This window comes from Macrobrachium rosenbergii, chromosome 16 (assembly GCF_040412425.1).
Source record: "Macrobrachium rosenbergii isolate ZJJX-2024 chromosome 16, ASM4041242v1, whole genome shotgun sequence".
Taxonomy (NCBI): Eukaryota; Metazoa; Arthropoda; class Malacostraca; order Decapoda; family Palaemonidae; genus Macrobrachium; species Macrobrachium rosenbergii.
The window spans coordinates 27,799,728-27,820,607 of NC_089756.1; the positions used below are offsets into that span (position 1 = coordinate 27,799,728).

The window sequence follows — 20,880 nt, forward strand, 5'->3', positions numbered from 1 at the left end:
TTTTAAACAGTATCTAGCACATCATTCTCTATCTGGAAGAAAATAAGATTGCTTCAACAGCGCGCGATTCCAGCGTTGCCGCGCAAATAATTATCGCAGGCCAAAGTATCTGGTAACTCGAGGGAAGCGGCCTTTAAAAGGCAGCATCCAACCTGATCGTCCAACGCATAACCCGAGGCAACTGGAGAAAGCACCTCTGATTGCTGCACACAGCTGATAACAACAGGAAGGAAGGTTAGTTCGCTCCTCTGTCATTGCGGCTTCGGATATAACCTCGCAAAAAAAAAAAAAAAAAAAAAGGTTATGCTGATGATCTGTTTGTTACGTTTTGCTTTGCTTTTCATCAGTCCCCTCGTAGAATTGGAATATAGGATTTAGGCCAAGGGCTGGCTAGGACCTATGAGTTCATTCAGCACTGAAAGGGAAACTGAGTAAAGGAGGTTTGAAAGTTGTAACAGGAGGAAAACCCTCGAAGCTGCACTAAGAGACAATTGTTAGAAGAGGGCGGGACGTAAGATGGAAGAAAGAGCATATGAAAGGAGGTACAGTAAAATGACCTTCCTCATAGATGCACACATCATGCAGACCTTCGTTACTCGAGGCAAAGCATTCATAAAGTGATTCTCGTGATATCTAAATATGCTAAGCAATCATTTTCCGTACCCACATAAAATTTTGTGATGAACTCAATGATACAATAACGCGTATTGCAATAAAACTAAGGAGATAAAACTATAAGGATATAAAAATGCATATCAAGTAATATGCAAAATGCTAAAATTTTTTGTATTTTATTATCTCATATTGGTGACATCCGTTCTAGAAGGAGATCGAATTTTTTATTTTATTTATTGTGGTCATCCTACAAATATATTTATTCAGACATCCTCATATTGATGACAGTTCCAAAGTAAAATGTCAAGCATTCCTTCTAGCCGGCATTTGATATATACTGTATAAACGCACATCAAAATTTGAAAATAACTCAGCAAGGCTTACGGTTGCTCGAGAATATTCCATGTTTGCCACTACGTGATTCCACTGAGTGTTCGCTCGAGACGCTTACGTAATAAAGGTAACTTTATGTTTTTTCTTGTAATGATACATCTACACTGCCCTAAAATGGCATATCTCAATTTCGAAAATTTTGCAGATACTGCAGTTTTCCATTTTAGGACAGTACAGTTTCCTAACTTAATGTCTGTTGTAGTATTTTATTCTTTATCAACACACATTAAATTAGGAAACTAGATGTATCTCTGTAAGAAAAAACTTAAGTTACCTTTATATATTATTCATTCGCAAAAGAACTCAGTGGATTCACCAAAACATGAAAAATTCTAGACCAATCGTAAGACAGGCGGAATTATTTTCAAATCTTGACTTGCGTTTATAAATATCAAATACCGTCTAGAAGGAATGCTTGATACTACTTTGGAACTGTCATCAATGTGGCACGAATGTTAAGCTGATAATATTTCACTTCAAATGTAGTCAACTAATGTTAGTTGTCCTTCCATGAGGTAAGATGAAGTATATATACAGTAGTTCAGTTCAGGACGGAGGTATTGCCTTTTCGCTGAAATAACTCAATTACCGACGACAACCGAGCAGCAACCTTGAAATGACATAAAACAACGCAATACCTACATAGACAAACACACACACACACACACACAAGCACGTGCGGGTGCGCGCACGCTTTTCAAATACCGACGACAACCGGGCAGCAACCTTAAAATCAAGGTCTAAAGAATACATATTCTTTAGACCTAGCTTGAAATAACATAAAACAACTACATACCTACACAGACAAAGACACACGCACACAAACATACACACGCGAGCAAAGCTTCAGTTACCATTAAGTGTTAATCTCTCACCTGCAGGAGATGAACCGCCTCGGGAACATGATGGTCAAACTGCTCTCCCTCTCCGTCTTCCTCGTTCTCCTCCTTGGTAAGTTCACCGTCACGCACTGAAACAAACGCCCCGTATCAGTGAACAGCATCGTTAGACGCAAGGTCTACAGAATATTCTTTAGACCTTGGTTAGACGTGCATTGTTCGTAGGAATTCTAAATCATTAGGGAATCATGAGCACGAATGTACTGTCATCTATCTGGCCTGCATTGCATTTGTTGGATTACATTTTGTTAACTAATAGACGCAACCATACCAACACAATACCAAGGATTGACATGAAGTAGAAAGTATATAATGTGTATACGCTATATATATATATATATATATATATATATATATATATATATATATATATATCAACTGAAATAGAGACATTAGTAGAGAAACTGTTTACCTCTGAATTACTGAAGCTATTTCATATTGCAGAGTGCAGTGGAGAGCCGGTGGCTTCAATCACGGCTGAAGGTGATGCCTCTGACGATGTAAGTAGTTAACCTGAAATTGGAAAGACCTCATTTTTCTGAGAGAGAGAGAGAGAGAGAGAGAGAGAGAGAGAGAGAGAGAGAGAGAGAGAGAGAGAGAGAGAGAGAGAGCGAAGTATTACATACACCTATTTCTATATTGTGTGGTCGACATGTATTAATAAACGATATCTTCGTGCGGCCGTCTACTTTACATTTACCGTAAGGTGGTTTAAAATTTGTACGGTGTAGATATTTTTTTCCTTGGAGATAACAAGCCACAGTAGCACCGATTATTCTAATAAAAATTCTTCAATCTTTCGTTCAAATGTCTAGTGGCAGAGAAGGAGCCACGGAGTTTTCCCTAAAGACAACCGACACTAAGCAGTTGGCAAGACTTTTTTTTATGGAAAAATACATAAAACTTATATTAAATAACTTCCTAAATCCATTCTATGCAAAAATAATGTTTCATCGCCAGCCTGGTTTTCTGATAAATAAATGAAAATGCGTTACAATAGGTTTTAATGTTTGCTTGGGCACACTAAAAATGTTCAAATTAATGCCATGAATTGAATTGAATATAGAATTTAGGACCTATGAGATCATTCAGCTGAAACGTAAATTGACTGTAAAAGGTTTGAAAGGTGTAACAGGAGGAAAACCTCGCAGTTGCACTATGAAACAATTGTTAGGAGAGGATGGAAAGTAAGATAGAAGAGAATATGAACAGGGGTACAGTAAAAGGAATGAAAGGGGTTGCAGCTAGGGGCCGAAGGGACGCAGCAAAGAACCTTAAATAATGCCTACGTGCACTGCGTGAGGTGCACTGATAGCACTATCCCCCTACGGAAACTTTCTTTTCTACGCTTTCCTCCTTATCCTCAAAGGGTCGTGGCAGATTTCCTTACGAAATGCTCTAGCAAAGTTCGCCAAGGTTGCATCATTTTTCTATCCACCCTTTTAATATGACTAACCCTCACGAGACCCAATTCATTTCAAAGCTCCCTTGCAATCTTTGCATTGGAAACTACGCTTCCTCTTCTTTTGAGGTTATCTGCTGCCCCGAAGACTGAAGGAAGATTCAGAGCTTTAACCATTTCGACTTAAATCTGGAGGTGTTCTTGCATCTGATCCTTTACTAAAATAACAAATTTCACGCGTTAACGCTGCGTAGAATTTTGTTATTTCAGTTGATCCACAGTCATTTATGTTCTGGCTCACTGTTCTGTGAGCAAGGCAATCTTTTTAGTGATCAATTTCTTTTCACTGAGTTTTCTCCCCGCCAGATCTTCCCAGAGAATCTCTGCTCTCGCAAAGGAGGAATATGTGGCCTCGAATCCTTTTGCCCGCCTGAGGATCAGTTCGCGGAGAAAGGACTTTGTCCCAAACAGCAGAACAAAGGAGTGGAATGCTGTAAGACAGGTAAGATCGCTGTGATGGTGGCCCGTGACGTTTTATTCATCTAGGCTGATCTTTCATTTAGGCCAATAACAGTTTAGTTGGAGGAAATCAAAAGTATGTCCTGGCGACGAATAGGCCTCCCCTTGTGAAAGTAGACTAACTTTCTATGAAATACTATAATTCTGAGCACCACTAATATAATTTAAAATATTTTTCTGAAGGCATTTTACCTTATCACTCACAGTGCCCCTGAACATCAAAAACTGCCAAAAGCGAGGTGGAGAGTGCATGCCCAAAGATCAGTGCGGAAGCACGGCCACCTCTTCACTTGGCCGTGTCGGACGTGCCCAGAAGGAACCACTTGGTGAATGTCCCGCTAATGAAGTCTGCTGCATTATGTTGTAAAGACTAAGACGGACTCTGAACACATCATGCCAAAGACTAATGACTGTGGGCGAAACTCCCATATTCTATTCTTTCCAGGGTTTATCTAATTAGCTTGAGAGAGAGAGAGAGAGAGAGAGAGAGAGAGAGAGAGAGAGAGAGAGAGAGAGAGAGAGAGAGAGAGAGAGAGAGAGAGAGAAATGAAAACTTTCAAAATGTTAACAAACTAGTTGAGCAGTATACATTCTTATCTGAGTGACTAGGAAATACAGTCTAACCAAATGCTGCATTCCACCTGTGATCCCTATTCCAAACTTTACCTTCACTTCAGAACTTTCTTGCATCTATTGCCAGCAGACATACCCATCCATTTCCGATGGTTTTGCCTAATGACAACAATAGCAGAATTTATTACTAAAAATTGATATTGCCTACAAAACTGAAAATTTGTTATATGTACTGTCTTGTATGTGTTGTTTTTGAAATAAAATTCATACAATTGTCGACTTTTCTGACCTGAAAGAAATCTACCTTCTGCCAAATTGAATATTTTTCCATAAAAATATATCTGGTGATTTTTGTTTCTTAGGAAATGCAAAAATATGTGGTTGTAAGCATATAGAAAGTTATAAAAGGAAATAAACTAATTAAAATAGAACTTTAAAAGACACATGTGGATACAGACAAACATGGTAGTAAGTGAAAATACATCAGATGATATTTTAAAAATTTGAACTGTCATAGACGATTATAAAATAATAATTATCATATAAACAAAGCTCTGCACATATACATACATAGTAGTCACATTGATGTAAATCAGATGAAGTGAATAAATTCTACCATTTTATGTTTAATATTTAAGGTGACTTTTGAACTCATATAACTTTTATATACTACAGTATAGCCACACCTCAACGTCACACTTGTCTTAACCTTTTGGCTAAATTATTATGATTTTTAAAAATATTTGCTATGAGGTATTTTCTAACTTGATGCATTTTTTGGATACATAACTTGAACTGAATGGAGAGTGCAGTGATTATTTTATGCGAAAAATTATGTAGAGTATCTTGGAAATGATTAAGTATAGGTTATACCACCCCTGTAGAAAGTTATTACAATATTTATCAGAGATGTTACTTCCCAGAAGGCCAGAACTACAAAGCGCCTGAGAAATTAAAGGGGTACTGAACTGTAGCTGTTCTACATTTCAGTCACTCAAAAAATGAAGCTTTACAAACCAAAGGACTAAATCACACAAAAGAAAAACCGTTCGAACACTAGAATGAGGACCCTTTCACCACCTCAAGTGCGAAAAATGAGCTTTTCAGTAGTTAGTTCAACAACGGAAGCTACTAACTTCGATTTCTTGGCAACAAATCTTAGTGATACACATCAATGTGACCTTTAAATACCTTTTGAATTTTCTATAATTATAATTCTGTATTTTGCCTGTAATTTGACTCTTACTTCCTCCTACAGAAAAAGAAGATTTACACTTTATATACAGATAATATATATATATATATATATATATATATATATATATATATATATATATATATATATATATATATATATATATATATATATATACACATACAGTATATATATATATATATATATATATATATATATATATATATATATATATATATATATACTGTATATATATATATGTGTGTGTGTGTGTGTATGTAAATGTGTGTGTTTGTTATAAGACAGAAGAAAAGTAGTATTCTGATCACAGCACAATAGCATGCTTTGTTGCTGACACCAAGAACGTACAAAATATCAGTCATCCACCAACAGCACTTCCAGAGATGATGAAACATCTGCTGTGTATCAGACTCATATCCATCAAGCACCTTCAGGAAGCCCTTCCCTAAGATCATTAAGGGGTTAGGAAGCCACTGTGAGAGGAGTGAACTCATGAGACAATATACAAGATTATTATTATTAATATTATATATTTCAGTGGATGAAACCTATTCACATGGAACAAGCACACAGGGGCTATTGACTTATAATTCAGGCTTCCAAAGAATGTTGGTTTCAACATCCCACCACAGACCCCATCCTGCAGCAGTAACTGATCATGATACAGAGCCAGTGGTTTTTCATTGTCCTGGGGGAGATGTGAACCCACATGCCACGACACTAACCACTGTGCCAAACATTTCAAAAAATAATACTGGCAACATACAAGTGTTATATCACACTTACAAGGTGATAAAAGTCTGTGTTACAGCCTCTACATTTCAACAAGGCCTTTGGTCCTTTACAAATTCTCTAGCTAAACACAAAGGGAATGAGGGACATGTCCTTTACGTTGCATAGGATATTACCTTAAGTGGACAAACTCAAGAAAAAATAATTAAAGGCAACTGGTCAGAATTCTCAATTTTCCACTCCTCCCTCATCTGCAAACCTCTTATATTCCCTCTTCTGTACAATCTAACATCCCTATCCCATACCTCAGCTAGGTTATCCCAATCAAACCACTAATAAAAGAAAAAATGTCAACAATTAAAAATAAAAAAACACATACAAACGCTCTTTAGAAAAAAAAAAAAAAGATTAATGGTGGGATTCTTGATGTACAGCAATACATTTTTATGATACAGTGTACTACTATACTGCAAAGCATTTGGTTAAGTTCACTGAGGCATACCTACAGAATTTTTATACCTGTGATGTTCTCTCTAGAATGACTAATTTCTACAAATTTAGAATTATTTATAAATATGGCTGATGTGAAGTTTTATGACAAAGCAGTTACAGGCATAGATTTCACATTAAGATGCCAAATGTACTGTGAATTCTTGCTGTGTCATAGGAGGCAATGCTTGCAGAAGTGGGGTGGGTCCCTGTTTTTGGGTAAGAATTTTTCAGTGCACATGCATCACAAAAGTAACCAATAAATATATCAGGCTAATCTAGGTAGGCTATGCCAAGAGACATTATATAAGCAACCTGCTGAGACTAGTGTCTTATGTGGAAATGAAAGTTGGCCTATCCAGGATACAGAGCAAGCATCAAAGTGTGAACATTCTGTTTAATGTATTGTACATAATGCATTCCACACTATGCATTAAAAAATGAATGTGGAAAAACCTAGCTCAACCTCAAAATGATGATTATTTCATATTCTCATTACTTTAAATGTTTTGCAGATACTGTATTCAACCCTATGAATAAAAAAACTAATGTACAAAGACAGACCTTAACCTGGTAATTGTGATTATCTTATATTCATACTGCATTAATCTGGTATTATCATTTTGCATAAGTGATGGCTACTTCAGGCTCTAAAGAAGATAAAAAGTGATTTTATAAAAGCAGCAGGAGATCTGGTCATCCATGAGCATGTGTACTAGAATATTATGTATAAAAACCTTATAAAGGAAGAGATGAAACCAGAAGATTGGGAAGAGTTTTACAGTAATGGTAAACAAAGGAAAAGGGGATCCACTGGAATGTGGAAATTACAAAGGAATATGACTACCTGCGCATGCAACGAATATACTGTAAAAGGTGCGGATTGAAAGCCTGAGAAATAATGATTAATATCAATACAGTGTGGCTTCACGTTAGAAATAAAAAAGAGAGGCAGTCTAAATGTCGCAAGACAAATAATTAAATGGCATTATGAAGGAAGGAGAAGCCAGAAAGACTCATCAAAGTAATGCTGTTACTCTTCCATAGCACTAGATCTAGAGTGAAGGCAGTCGCAGATGTATCGGAAAAATTTGAGATAAATGTTGCGGAATGTCATAAGAATAGGAGCAGAGAAGGAGGGAATTGGGAGTTGCTTTATGCATATAACTAGTATTAACATCAAAATCTAAGGAAAAGCTGGTGGAAAAGTTTAAAAGTGGAAGAGTGGAATGGAGAGAAGACTAAAAATTAAGCACAACGAAGCTTATGGTGACTGAGAAGGAAATAAAGGAAAAGGGGCAGTTAGTATACTGGCCATGTGGCTCTTGTAAGAAAGGTGTGGAGATGTACTCTGTGCTGTGTGCCAATGTAACGGATTGTATCATAAGTGTTCAAAAGATTTTTCATGCCCGATATGTATGGCAAGAGCAAATGTGGAAGAGAGGGATGCTCAGGTCCCTGCCGTGATAAATGGGCAAGTAAGATTTAAAGCATTACTGTTACTTTGAGGACATGTAACTGTGAAGCAGGAGTAAAGGGAGCAGTAAGATAGAGTCCCTGCAGCATAGATGACATAGAGAGATAAGTAGACTATGCACTGGTAAATAAACATGACCCACTAGTAGAGAGAGCAAAGACTGACAATTGGTAGATAATTCTTGTATTATTCTATAAAGCAGAAAAGACTCTAACAAGGCATATTTGGAGATTCTGAAAAGGTGTGGCAACAGAATGTAAGGATTAATAGCTGGATTCTGGTATAAAAATTGTACAGGTATTACAAATGAGGAACTAATGGAGTGATTTGGGCATGTGATGAGAAGGGATAAAGAACACCTGGTGCGTAGATATGGAAGTTGCATGACAAATACCTGAAGAAAAGCCACAGAAATCATGGAAAAAGGAGAACAGATGAAGATTTAGGGCCATGTCTAATTCCAAAGAGGGATAAGCTGATGTAAAAACGTTTATGATGATGATGATGCAGGGTTAATATGATTTGGCTTAGATGCTTTTAAGGTACTTCATATTGAAGGTAATATGAGCTCTTCAGTCAAGAAACATGCCAAGGGCCATTTTTAAAATATAATAAATTAAATTAAAAGATACTTTGACCCAGGATGGCGCTTGGCATGTTTCTCGACTGATAGCCTCATATACTGTAATAAATCTTAACCTAAACTAAACTAGCTGGCTGTGACCTGGTTGGGGGACTCAACCATCTTATCCTCTCAAGTTATTACTGTAAATATAACCAAGAACCAAAATATCCTAAACTAAGGCAAAATAAACACAGATACTATGACCTGACATGTGTAAGGGGTCCAAAACAGTTGATATAAAATAAAATCTTGTTGCTAGACTATCTGAACAGAGGAAAAGTTTTGCAACTGTCTTATAAATATAATCCATATTACCTAAAGACTTTATCAAAGGTAACACAGGCCTCCCATACATCCTACAAATAACCTAATAGTTTTACAATTAACCTACTAAATGACCTGTTCCTGTTCTCCTTACAGCTTGTTTAAATCTTCCAGTAAACACTTCCTGCCAAAGACTATTTCTCTAGCCAAGGTCTAGCCTACAGTGTTGACAATTTTACATACTTTAATATACTGTACTTTGAATAATTCAAGACTTCAGGGTAGACTACATTTGTTTATAGTAGAAAATTTGTCTACATACTATTGTTTAAGCTTTTGCTAATTCAGTCACACTGATTTCTCGGGACAAAATATACCAGTAACAATCAATTTCCTGCAGATACATGGGTAACATAAGAAAAAGTTAAATTCAAACCCGAGGGTTAATATGATGGTGCCTCTGACAAAATAAAGTTAGGCTAGCCTGGGTCATTTTAGGTTAGGCTAGGGTAGCTGCCTCACTTTGCAATAAAGACCATTATAGCGCTATCCCCATGTGCACGTATTCAGTAAGAAGTGTCTAGTCGCTTGTACATGCATATAAAAAAAAATGCCTATCCGCACATCAGTATGTGTGGTTCATGTGTATGATCGCAAAAGCGATCACAGAGTGGCAAAGAAATAAAAACATAAAAAGAAGGGTCATGAGCAATAATAATTACATGGATACAACCTAACTTAAACTTTGGTATTGCAGCCCAGTTTGCTCAGGGAGGGGGGGGGGGGTTTCTCCTCCCAACCTGAGCTTCCCTTGACCTTTGCAGAAGCGTGTGGCAGTGGCAATTACAGATATACATCCTAACCTAGCCTATGGCACCTTACCGTGCCTAGGATATATTCAGTGTCAAAGTACATCCGGGTTATTTACTGACCCAAGCGATTAACTGGTATCTTCCTCACGAGAAAGAGAAAGATGACCTAGCGTCTAAATGTCCTAAAACTTTTGTTTCATGAGAGGATGGGGAGTATCAATACCTCATGGACAGTTTTGGAAATAGTTTCATTGGATATATTTTCATTCAAACATGGTTTGATATTTCTGCCATCATTTTATGTGCAGGAAAGGGGTATTTTGCAGAACGACGGAACAACCTCTAAACGAAAGCTAAGTCCGTTGTCTCCGATGTTTAGTGTTACTTGGGGGGTCCAGCCCCCAGCTAGGTCAGGGAACGACACCCTAAGTGAGGTTAGGTAGGTAAGTTCTGTTTAGTTAGGACCTGGCATTCTAGGAAAGGTTAGGGTTTCTTTACATCTGCGTAACTTGTCCCGTCGTTCTACACTCGCCCAAGGAAAGAAATTGACATTGAAAGTCACCATCTTTCTCCTTAAAAACCTAAGTTTCCTTCTGTGGGTCCCCATAGCCTAATTGTCAGATGCTGGGTAGGATCACATGCAAGTAGGCACTCAGAATACTGCTAGATAAACCCTACATATATACCAGGGCATAAGTGGATGGTCACTTTACTTTCAATCATTTGACATTACCTACACACGAGTGTTTCTCTCATGAGAATCAACGTGGAGGTCAACATGGGTCAACAATGGCATCTGGGGCCCTAAGAATGATCAAGCTAAGTTTTTTTCTTTTTCTTATGAACTTGTCACAGTCAGCCCAAATCTTATAAGCATAAGTCAGATTAATTTAGGTTATTTTAGGGCCCAAAAATGACTGTTAGACCTAAAAAGTAGGGAGCCATAAGGGTAAAGGTTAGGTTTAGGGCTAAATTTAACAAATTGAGGCCGATGTAGAATACGATCAATTCGCCGCGAGAGTAAACGACCTATTTATGGCTTCCTTCAGAAGCTGAAATATGAATATGAAAAAGTACAGTATTTCGTATGGGCGTTCGCCCATTACTACTCACTAAGGGCATGCGCAAGCTGAGGGCATCTACCTTCGGGCCTGACCTGCTCCCTGTAAAAGGAGAGATTAAGGTTATTAAGAGTTACTGCACTGTTGGGATTCCAGAGGCGTACGTTATTGTTCTTCCATTAACTATCTGATTTTTTGCGTTAACATAACCACAACCCACCTAACACGCCATTATTAATTCATAACAGCTAAAGGTAACTAATAGAAGCTTGAAAAAAATTACATTATCAAAACACATAGCTGCCTTATGCAGTCCATTACCGGTGTCGTGGTTGCCATGGCAACCAACGACGCCAGATTGAGTTCATTTGTGTAGGTTTGTTTTGGACTGTGTTGGGTTCAGTTATCTATCATACCATGATATATATATAGCCACAGCATCAGAATAACAGGCTGTTGAAGAGCAAGACAACGTACAAATAACGTAACAGAGGAGTGATAAGGTATGAGAATACAGATTATCCCTGACCCAGTTTTTATGTGGAAATTCAAGGGAATATCTCCATTGTTAATCTAATCTACTTAGTGGTGTAGAGGTTCAAGAATAATTCATACCATGATAAAAGTATAATTAATATAAGCTTAGATCCGACTTGGATCTTTCCCTTAAAAATCAACAGTAATTTAACCAATCAAGCGTTTTAAGCAAAGAAAAAGTCATGTAGACAAGGAATATGCAATCCATTACCTATAATCTTACATGCATTTCGTCAGTATAGAATAAATGAATGACTAAATGAACACATTAAATGCAGATAAACAAAGCAATCCCAAGTCTTATTTGGGAGCATTTTTTTTTCACAAAGATTCGTGGAATCCAGGTTGTCTGTAACATCGTTTTCTCATGCGCGAAATTCTTATATGTACTTAGCATAAGGAAAATTAAAGGTGATGACATAAAAAAAAATCATACAGTTTCCATGCAGCTTCTTTGATTCCGTTCAGTTCAGTTTTCTATGCAATTTTTGAAGACTCCTGCCGGCCTTAAAGTTTACATTTTTCGTAAATAGCTTGTTTGTAGATCTTGACTGTTTATTCAAACCTGCGTGGAAGGTTACTCTTTTAGTATATTGGGATGCTGTAGTCTGAGTGGTTGACAGATGTAAACACACGAAATGCTTCTGATGTGTGCCTCGTCTACAAAAGGATGTCAGAGTATCGCAACCACTCGTGGCATGAAAGAATGGTGTACCAATACAAATGTTATACGTTGGGCTTCACAATGTTTCCATTGTATGTAGCTAAATACCCCCATATGCTTTCCTTTCCAAACACAATCCATAACTTGTCAATATTGATCTTTGCCGTACGCCAAAAAACGGCTTTCCTTTCAGATGACACAAAGATATTCAATGTAACTTCCTTAATTCCTACCCCGAGCACTTCTGTCAGGGAAAGAAAGTTCAGCTTGTGATCATTACTATTCAAGTGGAGCGCTTATAGTACTGATTACGTAAAATTGACGTCCCCGTTTTTAGGGAACAATAAATGCTGTTACGACATTCACCCATTTTCTTAAGTTTATTCATATCTGCGGATGAATACTTAGGAGTTTGAAAAAGGTCTTGGGTCAGAATAGTAAAGGCTCAAGAATTTTTCAATCAAGGTATAATCCTTTCACATTTGTGTCTCAGGTATATGTTTCTCTACTACTGTTCTCATGGACATTGTCTTTATCATCTAAATAGTTTCTTACACATAAAATTTGAAGATATATTTTAATCACTGCAGCTTTTGAAGACGTGTCTTTATTCAGCATCTGGATGTTTCAGAGCATTCTTAGTAGCTTTTACGCTAAGAATTTTATGGGTTTTTAGTTTTAAAATAATAGAAAAGATATTCACATTTCTAACTATTATTATCAATGCCCCGTGTCAATAACTAATCACAGTTCAGTCAGAAAAAAATTTAAGATCGAGAAATGAAAAGATTACCGGTTCTCTGACGTTAAATCTCCCCTGTCCTTTACACTTCTTTTACACCTATGATAAGTAAACACCGACATTAAACAAAGCACCATTGTCATTTGGTATTTCAGAATAAAGCAACCGTTCCTCCCCTCCGTTCTTGAATCATGAATGACGTGGAACCAGTACCAACAGCTGGGGAGGAGAAAGAGGCCAAAGCTCTCGACTTTCCAGGTGTGCGCTTTGCCGACGAAAACATCACGACTAGGCCCGAAAAAGAGTCACAGGTGGTCATAGAAAGCCTCAAAGAGAACACGGTGAAGGATGAAAGGTCTAAAGAAGAAGAAGAAGAGCCTGAGGCTGTGGCCGAGGTGGACTGGTTGGGCGTTCCACTGGCCACCTCGACACTTCCGGATTTCGTTTCTATGTACAGGAAGGATTACCCTGGATATTCTAGAAGTGACCTGCATGTGGAGGACCCCAGGAAGATTGTCAGGAAGCCCAAAAGAGGAGGAAGGCAGTTATACGAGCAGGTTACTAGAGATAAATGGTTTATTTGTTTATAGTCTTCTTAAGAATATTATTTTCTATTAAAAAAACTTAGTGAAATATTTTATATATATATATATATATATATATATATATATATGTATATGTATATGTATATGTATATATATATATATATATATATATATATATATATATATATATATATATATATATATATATATATATATATATATATATAAGCTGGATATCAGAAAGCAACGATAGTATGTCATAACTTAAGTTCGAATGCGAAAGAAATATTGTAAATAACATATCCTAAATTTTTATAATATTGTGGTGTAAAGTTTGTTTCTAACATGTCCAAAACAGATATCGAGTCTGATTTAATCATTCTTGAAAACACTATTCGCACAATGTCTTTTCGTAGCGTCTTTCAGCTATCATTTTTTTTACGGTAAATATCCGCATACGTCAGGTAAAAAAAAAAAACAGTCTTGCCATATCTGCAACGAACGAACTTAGACTGAGCAGCCGAACCAAGTTTTTATTGCTTGTTCTGCAACATCAGACACTTGGCCAAGACCTCACAACAACAGAGCGTCCTTAAGGAAATTACAAATACAAAATAAAAGCTGCCATTTTATAAAACTCTTGCATTTTTCCAAAGTTCATTCCTTGAAAGATGAAAAATTAAAATCGCCGAGAGAGTTCTGAGTCTGGGTAGACCAGTGGTTCTTAAACTTTTTTGCCTTGCGCTCCCCCCCCCCACTCTGCATTATGTATAGACCCCACGCCCCACTATCCCTGAAATTTTTTGCCTACTATAATCTATAAACAATATGCTGTCTATTTGTATGCTATTATACTTATCATAACAATAAAAGACAATTCATAAACAAGATTTGAAATTAAAGTTTACTTGTATTTTGAATTTTTGGCATGTTTTGAGATGATAATTAGAAAATATATGGAAGCAGTAATAACGTTTTTGGCAGTTTTGTAATTAACATCACAAATTAAAAAAATAATAGGCACCATCTGGCAACTCTGCTTGCGCCCCCCAGTTTAAGAATCACTGTGGTAGACAGGAGCCAGTCTTTTTCACTAGCTCGAAGAATCGCGCGTTTACTCAATCACTTATGGAGAACAATGAACGTTACAAATAAATTATAGAATTCTGCAGTATTGGAAAACATTAAATAAGATAACAAGCACTGAAAAAGAACAAAGAGAAACGCGAGAATGAAGGTGAGGTCGTTCTAAGTCGATTTTTTAACTGTGACAGTTCGAAGGCGTCGGGTGGGTGCAGCGAGACACTGTGCCAATGCAGGCAGGTGGGTACGTCAAGCAGGGCGGGGAGGTCGGGAAGGCGCTCCTCCACCCACAGGGCGACTTGTGGACCACGCCACCGCCCGTTGTAGACCGGATCAGGAAGAATGACCCCATGGAGTATCTCAACCTTTGTGATCCCCATAACAAAATTCAGTAAGTACAAATGGCAAATGTTGTAAGTAAGGCTACTTGCAGTAAGAGTTAAAAATAGGCAAGATATTTGTAAAACTTGTTGGAAATGATGTTACGTATACGAAAATATATGCATATATGTGTAAAGTATATATGCATACATCTGTAAGTTTTTTTTTTCATCCACCTAGAAGGGCCTCTTGCCCCAACTTTTGAATGTGGCGTTTTTTGCCTGCTCACCTTTAAAATAATCCAGTTTTTTTTTTTTTTTAAAGGAGGTGGGGTTGAACTATAATTTTTTATGTATACTATTCTATTCCTGATCGCAGATACTTCATCTCATAAAAAATTCAACTTTGTATCTTGAAAAATAAAAAAAAATTAGAGCAGGTTGAATTTCCAAAACTTTTATGGCTTATAACTCAATTTTTTTTTTTGGCGAGAGGCCCTTGTGATGCTGAATGCCTCCAATGATGTTTAAGATTTCTTTTTCATATCTTTCAAAACCAGAGTTGAGAAGGCAATCTATCAGTGGGTCATCCGCGATATGGCTGCTATGGATGAGCGAACTACGGTAGGCCCAGCTGTCAGGACATCGGGGTTTACTGCTAATTCATCACCCCATCTTCCTCCAGTGGAAGACAGGAATTTCAGGTCGATTTATTATGAAAGGTAAGACTCCCGTCTCAACAGTAGAAGTTCCATGGTTACCCATCAATGACGGGTCATTATGAAATTAATTCATTGTTAAATTAAGATATTGTAAAAAGAGGCGCCCAGCGTATGGTCACGTTGTGCTCCTAACAGAGTTAATTTCTTGGGCCGGGCAATGTTGAATGCAGAGATTGTTTTTATTTTATGTGATAAAATATTAATTTCTTCAAAATAAACCAGAAAATTGGTGACCTGTTCCACGTTATTAGGTTTCTTCCGAGGAGACAAAACTAAAATAGTACCAGTAGCAAGGGCAGCAAGGACATATGTTGCTATAAAAATATAGATGGTTCAGAGGAATGAAGGCAGAGTCACTGATCCAATGAATTACCTTCGAACCAATCTTGTCGTGAAGGGCGACAAGGGGATTGAAGCCCCCTAAACAGCTGTGTCACAAACAAAGGTGGATAAGGTCTGTGTAATGCTGTGTTAATTTCACAGAATTGCATATAGCAAGGGGTCGCCGCGTGAGAGGTGAAGGGACACATCATTAATCGAACACACTTCGCCAAAATCTCATCATTAATCATTAATCGAACACACCTCGCCAAAAGAGTACCGATTTAAAATGTTTGATACTGACAGTTGAGATTGAACAGCTCGGTAGTTGTTGGAGTTGCTACGTACTCCTCTGTAATCAAACACAGCGCAAAAAAAAAAAAAAAAAAAAAAAAAAAAAAAAACACTTAACAATGTCTGCAGAAGCAACTAAACGTGAGAAATACACAGCGGCGAACACTCGGTAACAAAGAAAGCAAACCTTTTAAGGGTTTCAGCCAAATAAGCGTAAAATCCCTTTGCAGCTTGTCCGTCGTGAAGGTTGCCTTTTTTGGGCACTCGGCATCCTAACCCTGAGTTTCGCGGCTTAATTAATTGTATAATGTAGCAATGTCATAAAAAAAAGGAAGGGAAGTAAAATGAAAGGAGGGGATGCTGAAGACCCCAAAAGGTAACCCTGAACTAGGAGAACCACAAAAGTTTTCAACGCTTCTGGCAGCTGAGGTCTATGGTCTAGATCTATCATAAACCGTGCTGAGGTCTATCAGTGGTTTGTAGTGAGCAAGGCCCGCTAAGACCTGAGTGGGTCCTCGTTGTGACTAGCGCATTTAACACCTAAAACTGCTCGCGTTTTCTTTTCTAATTATGACAGGTTTTTTCTGACGTCAAGAAGTGACCGTGAAATGAATGTTGGCAAACTTGAGTGCAGCAGAGCTTTTGCTCCTTTTCTTTTCTTTTCCCATTTGATTTATTCATTGTTTAATTTCGTCTTCTTTTCTCAACTTTTACATCTTTCTTTATGAGTATCCTATATGATTGTTATTTTTCTACGAGTATTATTCATAAACATCCATAAATATATATCCTCTCTCTCTCTCACACACACTCACACACACACACACACACACGCGCGCGCTCGCGCACGCATGCGTGTGTGGTTGGGCGTAAGCGCGTTAATTTATGAATAGAAATGTAATTTCTATAAACTTGAACGTTGTTTTACATATATATTTCAGTAGCACGAGAGAGAGAGAGAGAGAGAGAGAGAGAGAGAGAGAGAGAGAGAGAGAGAGAGAGAGAGAGCATCTTCCATTTCGTTATTAACTAGCGAAATTCACTGATGTAAATTTGTGACGTCAGTCATATCATCAAGATAAAATGAAAAGGTTTCTATCGCCAAGAGACCAGGAGTGACAACTTTTTCGGACGCGATATTACGGTCACTGCACAGAACAAACAAAATAGACTTTCTGGGATCAATCAAAAAATTCGAAAAGTTATCAGTTTCAGGTAAAAAAAAAAAGAAGACAGCCTCAACTTTAAACGGTAGTAATGCTGCAAGAACCTTGAGGACAAGAAACTGATGACCATGGGAGCCTAGCGCTTAGGCAACGCGTCATTTTTCACTGTCAACAACAACGTCCATTTCGAGGATAATAACGAACATTACAAACACACGCAGGGCATCGTAGGTTACATCACATAACCTCACTGAGGAGGAAGCCTTACGTTACTCCAGCTTCGCAGTTAGTCCGCCAGGGGAACTAGACCGAGACCACCGAAAGATAGATCCCAAGACCCACGACCTAGACCCAACGCGATAGCTTTTCCTTCCGACGGCGGCATTCAGGTGGAGTACTGTCAACCTTGTGACGGTTACGCATGAATTGGAGTAATCTGGCCCATACATATGACACACTAAAGCATTTATGCGTTGCGTTAGCTCAAGGGCACAAGGCACGTGTTTAAATGACTGAGGTCACTCTACTTGTCTGTTTGACTGTACATAATCGCGTAACGAGTTAGATAATGAATGCTAAGTATTTTTTCGACCTTGATACCATAGTCTCATATTTCATTTTTTGGTTCATTTTTCTGTTGACAGTTTCAATCTGAGAGTTTATTTACACTTATTCAACATGTGCAAATTACACATTTGCGTTTTGTGTAAGCCTAAACACAATTGCTCTCAGCCACTTCATGGCCACATTACACACGTTCCTACGCACACGCACGCGCGCGCAGACACACACACACAATAGATAATATATATATATATATATATATATATATATATATATATATATATATATATATATATATATATATATGCGTGTGTGTGTGACCATTAAAACGTAACTGAATGACAAAATAATTGCAGGTAACATGAATATTATCACTGCCTTTCATTAAAAAAAAGTCCATCAGTGGAAGAGCCCCGTATACAATTTGTGTAACTGAACTGGGAGCACGCACAAAAATCATATATTCAAACCATCGTCATTTCAATGATTAGCCACTTATTACCTATTGTCCCTGTTCTCATTCTTTCACATGTGGCATTTTATGCCGAAGGAACTTGCTTTGGAACCTGAAGAATTTAAGTTTACTCTATTTCAATCCCGCTCCTTTTGAATAATAATCATCATCACAGGACTCCCTGCATAGGATAGGCCTACTTCTGCAATCTCACCACCTTCCTTTTCATACTAGTGTCTTGCACAAACTATGTCAGAGTAAGGAAGCCCAAACACTAATATAAAATTTCTAATTTTGAAAATGGCAGCTACAATGAGGATGCCCAGAAGGATGACGTAGAAGGATTGCATCCCTCCTTAATTGGCACTGGAGTGCCGCCAGCGCTCCGGTACCCAGGGTATTCTGGTACAGCTGTGATGGACGACACACCTTTCGCATACCTGAGGTACAGCACAAACTAGTTACTAGGGTGACATTTTTGCATGTGCATGTTGTTTGAGAGGATTGGGAGCTCGTGTCAAAGGCATACAATGCTAAGTTGGTTGGATTCTGCAAACACTGCAACACTAGCTTACAGAACAATTTATTAATCAGCTTATGATGAAGTCTCGCTTTTCTACACATTAATTCCTAAATCAGTCGTTTTTACCGCTCCATGCGTTTGCTGTTGTGCAAGTAAGTAGGGGAGAAACAGGAAACAGTAAAATACAAAGAAGGCGAAACTTTTGGGGTAGTCCTACTTGCTGTTTTTATAGGAAAAAAGGCCCTGGCTTTGGCGGTCGCAAAAGGTCATATATTTGCTGCATCTTGTAGATGGAATTGTCTTCGTTAAATGAAAAATTACTTGAAAATTATATAGCTTTCATGGTTATTTGCTTTTATCATTATATTCCATCTTTGATATCATCTTTGTTGATGTTCTCCCACAGACTGAACCCCCACGTCCTGCGCACGCAACCGGACGTGCTGAGGCAGCAATGCTCACACCATCTAGTGCAGCGTCACAAGGAATTCTCGAACAGTTGAAAGATGCCCTCAGTTTTGGCGGCTCATGCTGGGATGCAAAATCCCAGATGCCAACGAACGTCGAATGCAGAGGAAGCCCATATATCCTTAGGAAAACTCGCGAGTTGGTGGCACACAAGATCGGTTGATTAATTGATTATTAGCTATTAAAACAGCGTACTATAGGACTACAGGTGAGACATCCCAGATGCGTGCCCAACGTTGCTAAAAACAATTGAACTTGTACTAATGTTTGTAGGATTACATTTTTTGTGTCACACAAAAGGAATAGATAAGAGACAAATGACAGAAACTCTACTTTTCTTTATTCCCAGTACTCTTAACATTAAGAAGCCAACCCCGATTTCAGTATGCAATTTCTTTATCTACAGATTCCCGTTTTGAAGTTTTACTACACGCCCAAAACATTGTTGGCAGTTTCTTGTGTTAGTCCATTATTTCTAGATTTAATCCTTCAGTCTTTATCTGCTGAATGTAACAGTGTACAAGGTCGAGTGCCATTTTACGTTTTTATGACACATTCGTTTATTTTCCATTCCCTTTTGCAAGCCTTGCTGTTTTCTTTCTTTATTAAGAAACAACTAGTGAATGCTGTATTTTATTTCTCTTACAAGTAATTTTTGCTTTATTATTAAGAATACTCAATTCATTCTGTACTTTCAATTTTTCCCCTCATTTTATTCATAATTCAGTCTTCTTCCTTTTTGGGGCCCACTTCCAATGAGTTTGTAGCAAACTTGATCTCTAATTCTAATTCTTCTTCTTTGAAGAATCCATAGTCGGGGTCGCTGTTTTTCATAAGCCTCCTCCAGCTGTTTCTGCCTTGAATGACTCCTTTCATAGCTGCCTGATGCTTTTGCGGATGAGGCTCCTTCCTGGGTCCAACTCTCTCTTTATCCGGACTTGAGACCGGCACCGAGTTGGGATGGGTTGCAACTCTCTTTCTCTCTCCCCCGTGCCTAGATTGTGTCTTGATCTCCACATTTACAATATCGGTTTCTTCTTCCATTCAACAGTCCATGAATTATGAGAGAAATAAGCGCACATTAAAAGATTTTCCGGTAGTGGGGTAGCAGCAGAACAAACACCGAAACTAAGTTTTCGATCTGAATTGCAATCCTGTCAGAAAGTGGTAGCTGGCGAAAACAAAACTTTGCCAGCAGAAATAAACACGCTAGGAAATATTTAACCAACCTGTGCAAAACTTGAGCGGCCAAGGCAACTATGAACAATCGCAAAAGCGAGAAAGCTTGGACATTTGTATGGGTTCCACTGCGTGCTTTTATGTATGAACCAAAACAAACCCTTGCACGGGAATAGTTTTGCTTGCACAAGCGATCGCCCTTTTAAAGCCAAACCCTTTCT

At 37.9% G+C, this 20,880-nt stretch overlaps 3 protein-coding genes across 3 annotated transcripts in view; 2 read left to right on the top strand and 1 right to left on the bottom strand.

Moving 5' to 3' along the window:
* Positions 1-2,363, bottom strand: part of LOC136847236 (uncharacterized) — a 35,883-nt gene extending 33,520 nt beyond the window's left edge. The window contains exons 1-2 of the mRNA XM_067118720.1: positions 2,320-2,363; positions 1,884-1,978 (exon numbers count right to left, since the gene is read on the bottom strand). The gene's annotated coding sequence lies outside the window, so the exon portion shown is untranslated. The remainder of the gene's footprint in view (positions 1-1,883; positions 1,979-2,319) is intronic.
* LOC136847234 (U-scoloptoxin(19)-Tl1a-like) lies at positions 116-4,674 on the top strand. The gene is made up of 5 exons (XM_067118716.1): positions 116-234; positions 1,890-1,959; positions 2,352-2,407; positions 3,676-3,811; positions 4,035-4,674. The coding sequence occupies exons 2-5, from the start codon at positions 1,893-1,895 to the stop codon at positions 4,193-4,195; spliced, it is 420 nt and encodes a 139-aa protein (XP_066974817.1). The 5' UTR covers positions 116-234; positions 1,890-1,892; the 3' UTR covers positions 4,196-4,674.
* An 8,191-nt stretch (positions 4,675-12,865) lies between these two features.
* On the top strand, positions 12,866-20,043 carry LOC136847014 (uncharacterized). Its single transcript, XM_067118262.1, has 5 exons — positions 12,866-13,577; positions 14,840-15,039; positions 15,529-15,690; positions 18,797-18,934; positions 19,419-20,043. The coding sequence occupies exons 1-5, from the start codon at positions 13,212-13,214 to the stop codon at positions 19,513-19,515; spliced, it is 963 nt and encodes a 320-aa protein (XP_066974363.1). The 5' UTR covers positions 12,866-13,211; the 3' UTR covers positions 19,516-20,043.
* The last annotated feature ends 837 nt before the right edge of the window (positions 20,044-20,880 follow it).